Below are 14910 nucleotides of genomic sequence, written 5' to 3' on the forward strand. Positions count from 1 at the left end.
CATTTCTGTACTACTCAGCTGCAGGGCAAAGCCCAGGTCCTGGCTCCCAGCAAGGCTGCAGGCTCAGTGTCCAAGACCAGTGCTGCAAGCAGAAACACAATGTTGAGTTCAATGGGAGGTTCATCAAACCTCAGCTGGCAGTGGAGGAGTGACAAGGGCTGGAATCCTGTGCAGGGAACTGCACCTTGCTCAGCTAAAGATGGGGATGTCACATCAATGGGAGCTATTGAATGCTGATGTGAACCATTCAAGCTTTTTTGGCCTAGGAAAGGTACTTTGAAACAGTCCATGAAAGGATGGGGAGATGCAGTGCTGCAGAGACAGAGGCTTTTCACAGGGTTCTTCAGAAGTGAGTGCTGGAAAAAGAAATGTCTGTCCTATTTGGACAGAAAAGCTCACTAGCAGTGAAAATGGTCTCTTGAATAGGTAGCAGTGTGGAGGGCAGATGGCAGGCCCAATATTCCTGGGATTATAAATTATTTTCAGGAGGGTCTGTTGTTCTGTTGGAAGCATCTTTGGATCAAAGCACAGGGAACCCTGCACTGGGAAACTCCTGGGTTCTGCTCTAATACAAATAATATTTTTTAGAGAAAGATTATTTTTTAATTTAGTTTCATTACAGTGAATTCCTAATAGGTTGACTATATTGACTGCATGTGACATACTACAGGAGTGATTTATGAATAAGTGCTTTTTGGTTTTGAATTCAGCATGCAAGAATGGATTTTCATTTACACTGTGTCTGCATTGCACTTCTCTGACTGTATAAGGAGCCTTTAAAATTGATGTGCATTACACTTACAGCCACTTATAGCCACTTTACTGAGCCAGAGTAATGTCAAGGAGCTTTAGTGCCTGGAGAAGATGCATAGGATTTTGCCAGGGTGGAAGCTCTGCCACTCTCTTAAAGCAATCAAGTACCTATGATTACAGAAATTTAAACCTCATTTACGGTACAAAATTTGATGGATATATTTAAGTTTCTGTCTCCCAGGAAGGGGTTCATCCTAGGTAAATTAATTACCCCTTTTTACTCAAGGAAGGAAAGTCAAAGTGAAGAAGAGTTATAGGATCATGCTCCTTAATGCAGTGTGGGCTCCACTGTCTCAGCAAAGGCCTTCATATGTCATAAAGATTTATTCTGCCATCTGTGTTTGTGTTAACTTCTGTTAACATGCCAGAATCTTGTTGGGGAGAAAATTAAATCTTTAAAAAAGATTTCTCTAAGGGAATTGCTTGAATCCTCTAACTGTGTTGCTGAAGAATTTATCTGTACCAAACAAAATGATACTGCAGAATTTGTTTAGCAATGAGATACAAAGGAGTTAATTTTTATTACAATTCATGCCATCCTAATGGACCAGTTGATAAGAAAGCATTAATCCTGGATGGACTGTGAATGAATGTTTATTTGCCTTCTACGGCTACTACATGGGTGAAACAACAATCTCAGCTAGAACCTAACTGATTAGACAAATTATTGATTTGGGTTCATATAGTTCTGCTGCCAATACTATCTGAAGTTAAATCAGTTTGAAGAAAAAAACCAAAGAATCAATTCATGGCTACAGTTGACTATTCTGCTCTTTGTGGCAGTTGCAGTCTTTTGCAGCCTATCTTTGGCACCAGTGAAATGAAAAAAAAAACATTGAAAATAGATTAATCTGTTTTGGAAAGCTTGTTTCTTGACTGTGTTTCTTGACTTCAGTTCTGGATATAGAAGCCTGATCTGTTGGTTAGAATTTCCCCATTTACTTTGACTTTTCTTTGACTACTGGGAAGGGCAAAGAATTCTGACTAAGTGCTCCAGAGGAATCCCGTTGTTAAAGCTTTGTAAATAGTTTCTCTTTCATGCTGAGCTCAGATTTACTGCCAAGCATGAATGTGTATACTTTCCCCAGCAACTTATTGTGTTTTCTCCTTGTATTCATCCTTTCAGAGTACCTGTTGCTTGTTCTGGTGTCACCAAACTGCAACACGAGGTGACAAGCTGTTAACCAGCTATTCAGTGCTCTGGGTTGCTTTAGTAGATAGAAGGAATGGATGTTTTTTTTTTTTCCTGATGACCCAACTTCTATTTGCACTATTGCAGCTTCAGCCTCTAAATGTCCCATGCTGCTGCCACTTTCCACACAGCAGAAGTCTTAATGTAGAGAGGAGAACACTACAAATGAAAAGACATCTGATTCCATTAATAGAAATAATCCCTTAGCTACCTTATTACCCACGGAAAATATGTCCTAAAGACTGTCTTTGGCTAATGTTTGCAATACAAAGCTGCTAGGGTTCTCAGGTGTGATGAAATCTGCCCCTTCTTGTTTTAGGGAGTCGGGTTTGCTCAACAGAGCATGGAGTGATGAGTGATGCAACTATTTTCCAGTGTGAGTTCAGACTGTGTAAGCTTTCCAAATAAATGCATCTCAGTTGCAGTTACAGCAGTCACAGGTAGAGCTGGGCAGTGGCCCAGGGCTTTCCAGCACACATTGCTTACAGCAAAGCTTCTTCAAGCATTGATCTGCTATTGCCTCCTGCTGCTGACATTGAGCTGCTGAGTTTTAAGTCCTGCAATGTCTCAACTAAACCAGAGGTTGGGATAATGGAAGGCTTGGCAGAGAGCTGGAATCAGGAGTGGGCTCAGCTCTTCTGTCTTTGTGAGCATTGTTGTTGTTCTGCTGCATACATAGGCAGTCACGTGTGTCACTTGCATCTGTGTGGTGTGTGTGATCTGGTTTTTATATGTATGTATCTGATGGGCATACAAGGTGTAGTTACATACATAGATCTTCAAGGTGGGGGAGTAAGATGAGCATTACTTATTTGTGTCAAGCTTATGGTTTTATCCGGTGTACTTCATCACACTGGAGCTCAGTTTCATCCTCACATGGTTCCTTAGGGAAGTTATGTTTGGGGAAAAAGGACACATTATTTTTTTAATTTTTTTTTTTTAGATTTTAGTTTAGTACTAAGTGAAATCACAGATTTTTGGGGTGCTTGTACTGAATAATTCAGAGATATGCTTATTTATTCCGCTGTAGACTACTTTGAAATATTTAGGTCATTATTTCCTCTTCACGGTTTTAAAATATGGTAAAACAGAAAGGTCTTAGGTACCATATCAAGCAGTAAAATAAGTAAAGACTTTTATTGGAGACAAACTCTCTTGTGAATGCTATAGAAAGAATGAACTTGTTGATTGTGTAATGTTTTGAGGAGGCTTCCATGTATTTTATTCATATTCACAAAAATTAGTGAAGTCCTGCAGACTCAAAGTCATGTGTTAAACAGAGGTCCTCAGTTCCTTGATGAATGGTGCTCATCAGTCCTGGGACCCTCTGGGAGCAGGAAGAAATTCAGAGCACTTGCATGTACAATTGCTGCCACTTTTATGGCTTAACCCTTCCTCTGTCTGGCTGTTGGACCTCAAAGGAACAAACATTACAGATGGGAAGACCAGGGAGTTGTCTTGAACCCTGGCAAGATACTTTTCATGCTCCCTGTACATTTTGGATATCCCACCTCTGCTCCTGCTCCTGTGCTGCTGACAGTCTGAGCCTTTTAAAGCCCTGTTCCTGGTTTCAGTAGGGACAGGTAGGGGCAAAGTTGAGCCATGCTTTGTCATTTCAAGTGGAGATCTGAAGACTTTCTCACTTCTTCTGCTTGCAGCAGATCAGATTCTGTCCTTGCTTCAGCTCTGCCTGAGTACCCAAGGTGGCATTACTGAATGCCTGCTGTGTCTCTTGAGTTAATGAGCATTACCAATGTTAATAAGAGATGTCTTATCCCCTTTTAGAAGTCTTATGAGGCTCAGAGGCCTACTGTTCTCCAGGTTTCAATGAGATGTACAGGATATATACACCTTATGCATCTGTTCTTCATCAATTCTCTAGTGCTACAAGCAGATGAAAGGAATGTAAGGGAACTGGACCTTGCTGCTCCATTTCTCCAATTACTTATGATATTTAAATTTGCATTCAGGCAGTTTTTACTCTGTGTTTGCATATCGTGCAAGATTTGCATACAGATCATGTAAGATTTCCAGCGTCTTTCCTGTGTCATCTGGCGATGTGAGTCAAGTGATTTGGGGATCTAGGTTGGTGCAGTTTTCTCAGGCTTGAAGACTGCCCCACTGAAGCTGTTAAACAAAGGTGCAGAGCTAGCATGCTTTCAGAAAGCATCCCTTGTCCTCTGAAAACAAAACCTTTTAAAGGTCCTCCCAGTGACACATCGAAACTGATGATCAATTTTAAAAAAATAGAGCTCTTGTTTCTGTTTTGCTTCATCACAGGGAAAGCAGACTATTGAGGTTGTACTAGTAATAACTCAGTTATGTCCATCTTTCTTTCTCCTTTTTAATAAAGACATAATCTTACCTCTATTTTAGGGATTCTGGGAAGGCTTTTCCAATTGGCCCATATTTTTTCCATAAATAGCATTTCCACTAGAGGGCATTCAAAATACTGTTTAGAAATGTCCACTGTCGTCTGGGTGAGTACCTGTACTGTGCAAGGTGTGCAATCCAGCAGGGTGAATGCTGAGGGGGCTACTGAGGCACAGGGGGGGAAAGGGAGTGAAGTGGCATCAATCTGTGCACCTTTTGTTTCATCCAACTACGGAAGCAGAGTTCTACCCAAGTGTTGTTTTCTGCCTCTTCCTTATCCCTTCAAAAACTTGACTATAGGAATCTGAAAATATTTTGGTTTTATGTTCTCCAAAAATAAAAATGTGAAGCAGGCAGGAAGCATTGTGTATCCCTTTGTGCCCCTTTTAGAGAAGGCAACTGTGTGCAGGGTTTTCATCACTCAGACTCTTGTTTGGGCTGTTTTGAGCTGGTGGAAAAGCTTAACTATTGAGGAGCTAGTAGGAATGTAGCAACATATGTTTGCTTTAACAGATATCATCCCAAGAGATCTGGAAACACTTGAGAATAAACACACCATTATATGAACACTTGGAGCTATCATCAGCCCCACCAGTAACTGAGAGCAGTAACCACCAGAACCATCCAGCTCCAGTGAGCATTTTGGGGAGGCAGTGAACTACAGGGAGGGCACCAGTGCAGATGCCAGAGGTGACAGCTTCGCCTCTCTGGGTGTTATTCAGAAAAATTTGTAAGAAATATTCAGGAGGCTACAATGGGGTTCAGTGGGTCACCACCCATCAGGGTCCAATGGTACCACTCTGTGCTACAGGTGGTAGCAGCCTCATATTGATCCTCTGCATGGCATAAAGTGGACCCAGCCCTGCCCAGCCTATGGGATCCAGTGCAGCCACCTGTCAGGGTTTATGTTCAGCAACTGAGGACATTTGGTCCTTATGCTGGTGTCACTTGTGAGACCTCATCAGTTGTGGAGGTATAACTTCCAGATAAACGTGACATCTTTAAGATGAATGTATGTTATGTGCATCTATCTACTTTAACAGTATTTTCCCAAACCTCACTATTGAAAGCATACAGATTGTGTTCTAAGTGGTAGTGATTTTTTATTTTTCATTTTTTTGGTTAAATCTTATATAAAAGTAAATGAAAAATAACTACCATTGCAATGAAAAGTGTACTTCATAAAACAAATGCTTAAAAAGCCACTTGCTCCAGCTGTGGCTTTTATGTATGAGGATCTCTCAGGCAACTGTATGTGCTTACATAAAAAATCTTTCACAGCATTTACATTTAAACCAGTTATCATCTTATGGGCACATCATTTATTCATCCTATAAATCACTGTTGCTGCTAAAAATGAAGATAACACTCTCCCTTTCCCAAGCACTAGGCTGCTAAATAGCCTAATATGTTTGCAACTCCTTTGTAGATAGGGATTCTCTGTTTGACATTGATTTGGGGGGTGTTATTTTGTTATCTTTGTTGTCTCATCACTGGTGGGCTCTTTTACATTTTCTGACCTGGATTTTTGAATTACAAATATAGATCGTGGCTATGGTGTAAAACTTTCGTTTAAATGAAGAGAAAAAAAAAGTAGGAAGGAGGGTAATAAATCCTTCTACTCCTAAAATAACAGTCAAAAAGAGCCTGTACTGAATCACTGAGGAAGGGATTCAGCTGCTACCCAGAAATAACAAGAGAGGGGGGAAATGTCAGTGAAGATTGATCCCTAAGATCACGGGGAGCAGAAATACGAAGCCAGACTGAGAGGAGGCAAACTTTGAAAAAGCAATTTGGAGATGATTCACAGCTGGCACTGAAGTTGGGGCCTCAGAAGTCTCTCTTGCACAGATAAACAAGCGAGAAAGAGGCATCTGTTGCATTGCAGCTGCCAAGGTCACACCAGCAGGAATAGAGAGAGGGTGGGAAAAAAGCCAGCAGTAGGGTTTGGATTCCTTGCAGGTGCCAAACATCTATGGCACTGCTTATCTTGTGCCTTTGAGGCATTTATTATATGTAATTATATTATATATATATATAATATATGTTGACTCAAAAACACAACCCCACAGTGGATCAAAAGTAATGTTTTTGAAAAATATTCTATTTTATATTCTACTTAAATAGGAAAGTCTGACTGTCAGTAGCCACACTCCATCGTTAGGGTAAGCAAACCAAAGTGGATACATAATCCAGAAGTGAGAGGGCACAAGTACCTGCTGGGTTGCCCAGAGTCATGCTTCAATTTAGGCAGGAAAGTGCTGGGCAGAGCAGCTCCAAGCTGTGCACAAGCAAGCAGACTTCTTCACAGCTTGTACCCCAGCTTTGGCTCATTTGTTTACCAGGAAATGGGGAGTCCTGGAACATGAAGCAGCTGCAAGAAATGAGAAGCAGCAGAATATAGCACTTCCATTAAAAGTGTTATAATCACTTTCAACCACCTTCTCATGCTCAAGATAAAAAAAGAAAGAGTAAAATACAACTTAGTGAGGCTTCAGTAATGCATAGATAGTGACAACACTGTGGGACTATAACACATTACACAGAGCCACAAAGTGTTCCTGCTGTGTCCATTGTCTCTGTGTCCTCTGCTGCATGTATCTGTGTATCTGCTGGCTCAGATAGCAGAAGTTTTCAAGCTTGTAGTCACATTTGGAAGTATATCCCCTGCAGGAACAGATTTAATGCAAATAATTAATGACATTGACCAAATAAACTGGATTTGAGCTGCTAAATGAAAGTACCACATCAAATTGCTTTCCTAATGATTTCATTCATGAGCCATATGATACATTTTTAGCTGTAACTGTATTCATAATCTATTATTGCCTCTACCATGTTCAGAGAACCTTTGAAATAAGGAAAGTAATCGATCTGAGTGGTTCCCCAAGCCACTGAGATCCTCAGTGAAGCTTCTAACAATTCATCTGGATGTGGAGACTCCCTTGTGGCTGACCCTTGGCTGAACCAACATGTTGGAAACAACCGGAGAGGGGCAATAGTAACAGGTTGGTCCAAGGTAAAGCTAATTAATACATACCTTTATAGGCCAAAGCTTTCTCCCCCTTTATACAAAAATATTTTTTAGGATGCTGAGAATTCTTGTCAAAAGGTAGGGGTTAACTTGGAACAAGATTAAGTTGTTTTGTGGTCTTCTAATAGGAAAAAGGTTGAAAAGGAGAACTAGGACTGGTGTGTAAGCAATAGAGGTGCTCTCCAGCCCTTACAGAAATAGAGCTGATGTCAGCTGATCTACCATCTAAGTGTTTCCACTTCCCAATTCTGACTGGAGACATTGGTGTGCAATTACTGTTGTCACATTCTTGGAGAGAAGCAGGGCATAAACTGCTTTCAGAACAAAACAAAATTAAATTCTCGTGTCCAAAGCTTATTCAGATCATCTCAGAACCTCCAGATTGAACAGTCAGGGTGTCTGGCTGCTTTTTCAGAATCCAAAAGCATAGTCTCCTATATAGACTGTTAGTAACCATATAACCCTCATGGTTTTACAGCATACTGTTCTTCTCTAACATCCCCTCTATAAGGAGGGCTTGACCTTGAGTAGGATCTGCAGTAGAGGAGCACAAATCAGACTCCCTGCACCTGAGTCATAGAGGTCCAGCATGAAGGGGAGCTGTGCTGTGTTTTTATGTGGATGAGATGTTGGCACTGGGACTGGGGAGAATGAATTGGCCATCAGTGAGCCTTGATCCAGCTGCAGGACCATGATGGTGCTGTGGACAGCCTGCTTTGTACAGACCCTTACCTCTTGAAATTCTCTAGGAAAGATGGAGTGGTGGGGGGTTAGGGCAGCTACAGGTGGACTGAATCAGCCTTAGAGATTAAATGGGTTTCCTTCTCTGGCAATATGCCCCTGGTCTGAGGTGAGCATGGATCAGGTAGATCTTCTGAGATAGTTGCTGGAGGACCTGTCAGCCTTGGGGAAAGCAGCACAAGTGCATACTGAGCACTTCTCCCCTTGCATCTCTTGGGCTTGTTTTGACCCAAGCTACATGAGTCCCCTTTCAAATGGCAGAATGCTAAAATCCATGGCTACAACAATTTACCAATCTCATCTCACCTTTCTTATAGCAGCTATCTTATAGCAGACAGACTCTATCTCTCTACTTCCTGAGTTATCTCACTAACATCTACTACCTCCGTAGCAGTGAATCCTAAAAACTGCAGCCCTTCGGACTTTCCTTTGTAATCTACCTGTGAGTAAGTTTTTCCCTTGAGTAAGTTTGCCAAAGCACATACCTTCCTGGACCTTGTGTCACCCCCTGAGCTGAAGACAAAGCAGCAAAGACAACGGGAACTGGTAATGAGTGTGAAGCTTGGAGGGACTGGTTGTACAAAAGCAGGTTGTGTGGTGAGATCTGCTGGAAGTGTCACAGCAACTCAGATACTAATGGTTTAGACCCACTAAAACCTTCTGATAAATAGCTCTCCATGGGATCTGGTCTTTATCTGAGAAGGGAAGAACATTAGCAGACTGTGCAAAGGTGTAGTTAATCAAGTAAAATTCAGTTCTACCCACTCTGCTCTCTGGCTTCAAATTCCTTGATGTAGTAATGAAGGGGGAATAAATAGCCTAGAGTGGTACAGCCAGAACCTCAGGTTTCAAAGGAGCAGAAGATTTCTGCATCCAGTAACTATGCCCACTGCTGCTATTGCAGGCTTATTACTGCCCTTGCTCAGTCTATATTCCCTTAAACAGATGCCTGTGGCTGGAGGGCTCCCTGGAAGCACTGGCTGCTGTTGGATCTGGCCTCCATAACATACAGGAGATGGGAATGTTCCGCAGTGACTCCTGAGAGCCCAGTGCTGCTTCCCAGGAAGGGGCTGCTCTGCACCCACAGACAGCAGAGACCTCTGCCTACATAGATGGGCAAGATCAAGGATGATCTGAGTAAAATAATCTGCTTTAAAGTATTTGGGAGCAATAGCAAACTGCTTCTTTATCAGGTATACTTGTCTGTAAAGTGTGGTCATAAACAAAGGTTATTGTGCTTTAGCTCCTACAAATTCCTGGGTCTCCATGGTGTGACTTTTTAAACTTTTAGTTGACTTTGCTTTTCTGATCCCTTGCAGCATTATTTTCCACTTGCTACATGCAAAGTTTGCAATATTCTTTGAGCATAAGAGAGCTGTGTGGTGGTTGTGGAGATGATCTCCAAGATCCCCTGGGAGTGTTTTGAGAAGAATCCCAGACCACAACCCTGTTCCTGCCAATCTCAGGAGAATGAAGCACTTCCCTTCTAACAGGAAAGCCTCTAGCACATGTGTGACTAATTTGTTACAAGGTAATTAAAAATTATCTGTCTTACTGCAGGGCTGCATGATTTTCTTGAAATGAGTAGTCTGGGTGAAGATGAGTTGAGAAGCTGGGAATAAGTCCTTTTACCTGTCACTGGTTCCTCTCCTGATGGGAGGGAAATGTTTGTCCTGCCATAGTGCTGGTAATTGCTATGAAGGGTGGGGGTGTAATTCATGTGATTGTAGCTGGAATTTTAAATTTTAACCTGGTTAAGGGGGAGAGCTCTCTGTGCTCATGACAGTGTCCCAGTAGTGGTATGGTGTGGACTACAGGAATTAATTGAGGGTGTTCACTGTGGCAGTGCAGCTTGTGTGTCAGGTATCAAGTCTGGAAATAGACCCTGCATGTAGCCTAGCAGGCCAGCAAGGCTTTGCAAACATTTGCAGGTGATGGATGGTAAAGGAATGAACATCCTGATGCATCTTCAAACCTGGCACAGAGAAAAAATGTTCTGCTTGTATCCCTGTGATCTGCTGGGATGATGTGGGGTGGGATAGATGGGAAAGGTCATACTCCCAGGGTCTTCATCTGCCAGTGCCACCTGCAGTGCACTGAGCCTGTCTGTGGATATCCTGTGATTTTTGTCCTGTGATAGGGAAGTATTAATCTTTCATAAATGATGACTCAGCCAAGCAATAAAATTGGTACCCTAACATAGCACAGAGGTCAGGATGGGTGGGCTCATTCCTGCTAATATGCAAGCAGATTATTCTGTGCCTGTTAGTAATGAGTATTTCTGAATGGCAATGGCCACTGATTTCTTCTCTAGTGTCTTCCCAGGAGGTGGTTGGCAACCTCTGGACCCCTTTGATTAAAGAAGGACTGTGGCAGAGAGCTGGAGGATGTGACTGTCCCCTGCTTCCATGTTCTCTGGGCAGTGACCATGAGCTCATGGCTGTCTGAGGGTCTGAAATCCTCTGCACAGGTCAGGGCTGACACAGGGATTTCACCAAGCAGTGTCCAAGGCATTTCAGTACCACTGGAGTAGCTCTGCCAAAACACTGGCACTGAGAACACTCAGCATCATAATGCACCTATGTGATGAGGCGAAGCTATATGCATTTGCATAGCTAACTGCTGGACTAATTAGCACAATTAACTTCTTATGTGCCCAACTACAACCTTATTGGGAAAAAAAAAATTCTACCTTGTAAGGAGAGTGGCTGTTCCCAGAAACCTGTGTGTCTGGTTAACAGTGAAAGAACAGAATATGCATGGAGAGGGCATGCAAGGGTAAACAGAAAGGTACAAATATATTTTCATTAGCAGTGCAGTTAAGTCCAGTGATTGCCAGTATAAGTAAGGAGGGGCCTGGGACACAGGGAATGGTCTATGTTTTGAAAGGGATCTGATTTGCAGAGATTTCCAGGATACTTCCTTATGGAAGTAAAAAAAAAAACAAACCAAAAACCTCCAAATACATACTTGTTTGAATTTCTTTTGGAGAGAAAAATAGCAAAAGTGTGAAGCAAAGCCAACCTTTGTTACTGCCCACAAGAAGTAGAAAATTAGACCAACCCAACTGGAAAATTCAAACTGATCCACTTACATAAGACCTTGAAAGCAATTCGGTTCTGATGGCTGGGGAAAAATTGTGAGCAAGAATAACCTCCCTATGAACATCTACAAAATATTGTGATTAAAACTACTGGGACTAACATGGTGAAAGTGCAATGTAAGATGGGACTGTGTCATAGTATAACATATCAAGAGTCTTATACAGGCTGTTAGAATTGCTTCTTGTTAGAGAGGTGTTATTTACTTTTTTCTTAATGAGCTATTGCCTGGATCCTGGCACCTGGGACCAGGCAAGGTTGTCCAGTTTCCTACCAGCATAATTTTATGTTACAGATCTCTTATGTTTTAGTTTCTATGAACTGATGTGGTGTTTAATGGTGTAAGTGCAGAAATACTTAGAAATTCTTAAGAGTGGCTAGTAGATAATCTCTAGGAAAATTTACTTTGTCATTGATCTGTCCCTGAACTGAGGTTCAAATTCATCCCTGGTGTAAGGAGAGAATGCCTCCAACAGAGCTGTGCTTCTGGTGAATGTGACCTTGCATGATAAATCTGTGCTGCAAAAAATTGTAGATCAAATGGGGCATCATCACTTTCTTGTCAGATAAATACTCTGATGTTCCCTTTCCTTAGCTGTTTTTCTGCAGACTCAGCACAGATCCCAGGATCACGTGAGGGAGAAAACATTCAGCTTTTCTACAGTGCTACAGCAGAGAGGGAAAGCTCTGGGCTTGACCCAGCCCGGTGTGTTGGGTGTGCTGGGAAGGAGGTGAGGAGGAGAAAGAGCAACCTTGCTGTTGAGGTGAGCGAGGGCTTGCATCCCTCCCGAGTAAATATTGAACAACCTTCACGCTGTTCTAAGTTTTGTCCAACTGTGTAAGGTCCTCTGAGGGTTGCTGGAGAGCAGTAACTCGCTTTATGCTTCCTGCTGGGGCACACCCCGTGTCACCCCATGCTGACAGCAGGGTGGGCAAGCGGGCTCGGAAGGTTTGTGTGACAGCTCCATCGTGCTGGAGAGATCTTCAGCATAGCAGGGAGTCCATGGGGAGCCAGCTCCGGCAGCGTGGAGCGCACGCTGGAGTGTCACCCCGCAATGTGACCTACATGGCAGCTGCAAGTGTGCAGGGAGGCAGCGAGGATACCAGACATGCAAAGCAGTCCCCGTCACATCAGGGAGGTGGAGGGGGCGAGGCGGGAGGCTGGGGGCATGTTTTACCCCAGAGAGTGCGGTGCCCTGTGGCAGTGAGGCAGGCGGCTCCCTGGGGAGCATCGGCACTGCCTGCATCCCGTCGGTGGGAACCCGCTTCCCTGGGAGCATCCGCCGCATCCTCCAAAACTGCCCCGGCAGCTGGGCAGGAGCTGCCCTTGGCACAGCTTGCAGGCTCAGCCAGGGAGTTCCGGGGTACCAAAACCTCCGCAAGTTGGGAGAAGACAACAGCGCATCCGCCAGCAAATCCGCGGGACTCCCATCACCGGCAGCCTGCGGGGGGAAGTGGGGTGGGGGGAGGGGGATGCGGAATTTAATTTCCGAGCCTCGGGTGGCTGCAGCTCGTTCCCCTCGGCTGAGGAAGGGGAGCTGAGCCCCTGTTCCGCACATCTCCAGCCCGCGGCAGGTTGGGCGGCGGGGCGGCCGGGGCATGCGCAGCGCGGGGGCTGCCGGCGGGGAGGGGGGGAGCGAGGACCACATCGCTGCCTCCCGGCTCCGAGCTGCCAGTTGCTGGTTGCCAAGCAGTTATCATTGTTTCTGTGACGATTGCAGAGGCTGTTGCTAATTGAAGAAGCCCCCACAGCATCCTTCTCTCTGCTCCTGCTTCTGCTTTTTTTATTTTAGAGGCTCAAGGGGGAAGGCAGCTAAACTAGGGTTGGGGTTTTTTTTGGGGGGGTTGGGTTTTTTTAATTTGTTGGTTTGGTTTTGGTTGTTTTTGTGGTATTTTTTTTGTTTTGTTTTGTTTTTTTAATTGCATTTTGATTTATTTCTTTTTGTGGGGGAGGGAAATTTCTCAGCTGGTGATTTAGTGATGGACTAGTTACTCATCCTTACCCCTTTAGTCTTTGTGTGTGTGTGTGCATGTATGTCTGAACAAACACAGACAAGCTTACACACACACACACACACACACACTGTAAAATCCTGTTTGCCACTGCAGTGGGCACAAATAGGTGAGCATGACTACAGCCAAGGAGCAAAACGCATCAGGGAAACAAACCCAACAGCAAGATCAGGTAATGCTTATTTTCCTCGATTTAAAACAAATACAGATTTGCATTGTATAGATCTGTGTTTCTTGTATGATTATTATTTTCTTTTTTATCCTTCTTGGTGTGCATTCCTAAAATTGTCAACTGAGTCACCAGTCAGTGGCAAGGAGGAAAGTACTGTGTATCTGGGTTCAAGGTTTGCTTTCTCGGTGCATGTGGAGGCTGGGGTGGAGGAAGCTGAAATCATGTTATTATTAACAGCCTGTACCTCTTGCTGAAAGCTGTAGAGGTTTATTCTGTAACTTGTTCCTTGTGGCTGGGGGGGGGAGGAAGGATTTGGTGGTCCAGGATGTTGGGACAGAGGCCCCTTCTCTGCAGATGGATATAAAATTGCAGGAGTGTGTTTCAGCTTCATACTTTGTCATGCACTTCCAGGGATTTTGTTTTGTCAGACATTTTCTTTGAGGGACACTTGGAGAGGACAGCGAGTGGTCAGGCTGTGTATGTGCAAGCAGCGATGGGGGGAGAGGGGAGGGAGGGAAAAAGCATCTGTAAGTAGGTACAACTCCTGTAGACTTTAGGGAAAATTGCAGTGCTCCCACTGTAGCTGAACTTGATTCATTTTCTTTCTCTTGGTAGGTGCTGTATGTGTTTCTCTAGAGGCAGAAAGTTAAAGATGTAATTTTCTCTGCCATGCCTGTTTTTTTAGAGGGTATTCTTATCTGACTGCACTTACCAGGACAGAATGAAGTCAAAACTTTCCCTGTCAGAAAAGCAGTGGGTGGCAGAAAAAGGGGACATAGCCTCAGCTGTGAAGGGCAGGCAGAGTTAAGAAGTGGTGGCATAAGGCAAAGTCTGGTTCCCATCTCTGAGCACCAGCTGAGGATGGCAAAGGTTCACAGGCTCCTGGGGCACTGACAGATCAGCAGCTCCATCCTCAGCACCAGCTTCTCCTCCCTCCCTCGCCACGCTCAGCCCCTGCCTGGGGGGACCATGGAGGAGCCCGCACGCTCCAGTTCCTCAATTGTCGTCTCCCTGAGATGCTGGAAGTTCACTGCTTTAATCTTCAGTTAGGACAGCACAGGAGGATAATTTAAACAGATCTCTCAGGGCACAAATTAATTCTTAAAATAGTTCTTCCTGGCTTGATAGGCTGAGTGCCCTGCACATTGTTTGTCTTTTTTCTTTTTTTTTTTTTTCTTTTTTTTTTTTTTTTTTTTTTTTTTTCCTTCCTTAGTGCTATAATTTAGGGGATTGAGGAAGGAAAAAGCATGGGAAGTCAGTGGGCACCATAAGTAGCATCCTATAATCTGCATTTTTAGGGTGACATTTTCCTAATGGCTGAAATATGCTCAATGGTTTAGTGAAAACAAGAAGAAAATAACTTTGATACTGAAAGTGAAGAAATTGTGTCTTCACCTATCTAACCTTAGGTCTGTCAGACTTCTCTGTCCAGTTATTGGTTTTGTCACTGTTTGCTGCAGATTAAAATCAG

General features: G+C 43.6%; 1 protein-coding gene across 2 annotated transcripts in view; it reads left to right on the top strand.

The window, feature by feature from the left end:
* The window catches only part of DPP6 (dipeptidyl peptidase like 6), a 387177-nt gene that overhangs the window by 135909 nt on the left and 236358 nt on the right, over window positions 1-14910 (top strand). Inside the window, exon 1 of one of the 2 annotated variants that reach the window (XM_030444557.1) lies at window positions 13383-13439. The exons of the other annotated variant lie outside the window; for it this stretch is intronic. Within the exon in view, the coding sequence (XP_030300417.1) occupies window positions 13383-13439 (57 nt within the window). Of the gene's footprint in view, window positions 1-13382; window positions 13440-14910 lie in introns of those variants that run through there. 2 annotated transcript variants of the gene reach the window in all.

Source organism: Calypte anna, chromosome 2, assembly GCF_003957555.1.
Source record: "Calypte anna isolate BGI_N300 chromosome 2, bCalAnn1_v1.p, whole genome shotgun sequence".
Taxonomy (NCBI): domain Eukaryota; kingdom Metazoa; phylum Chordata; class Aves; order Apodiformes; family Trochilidae; genus Calypte; species Calypte anna.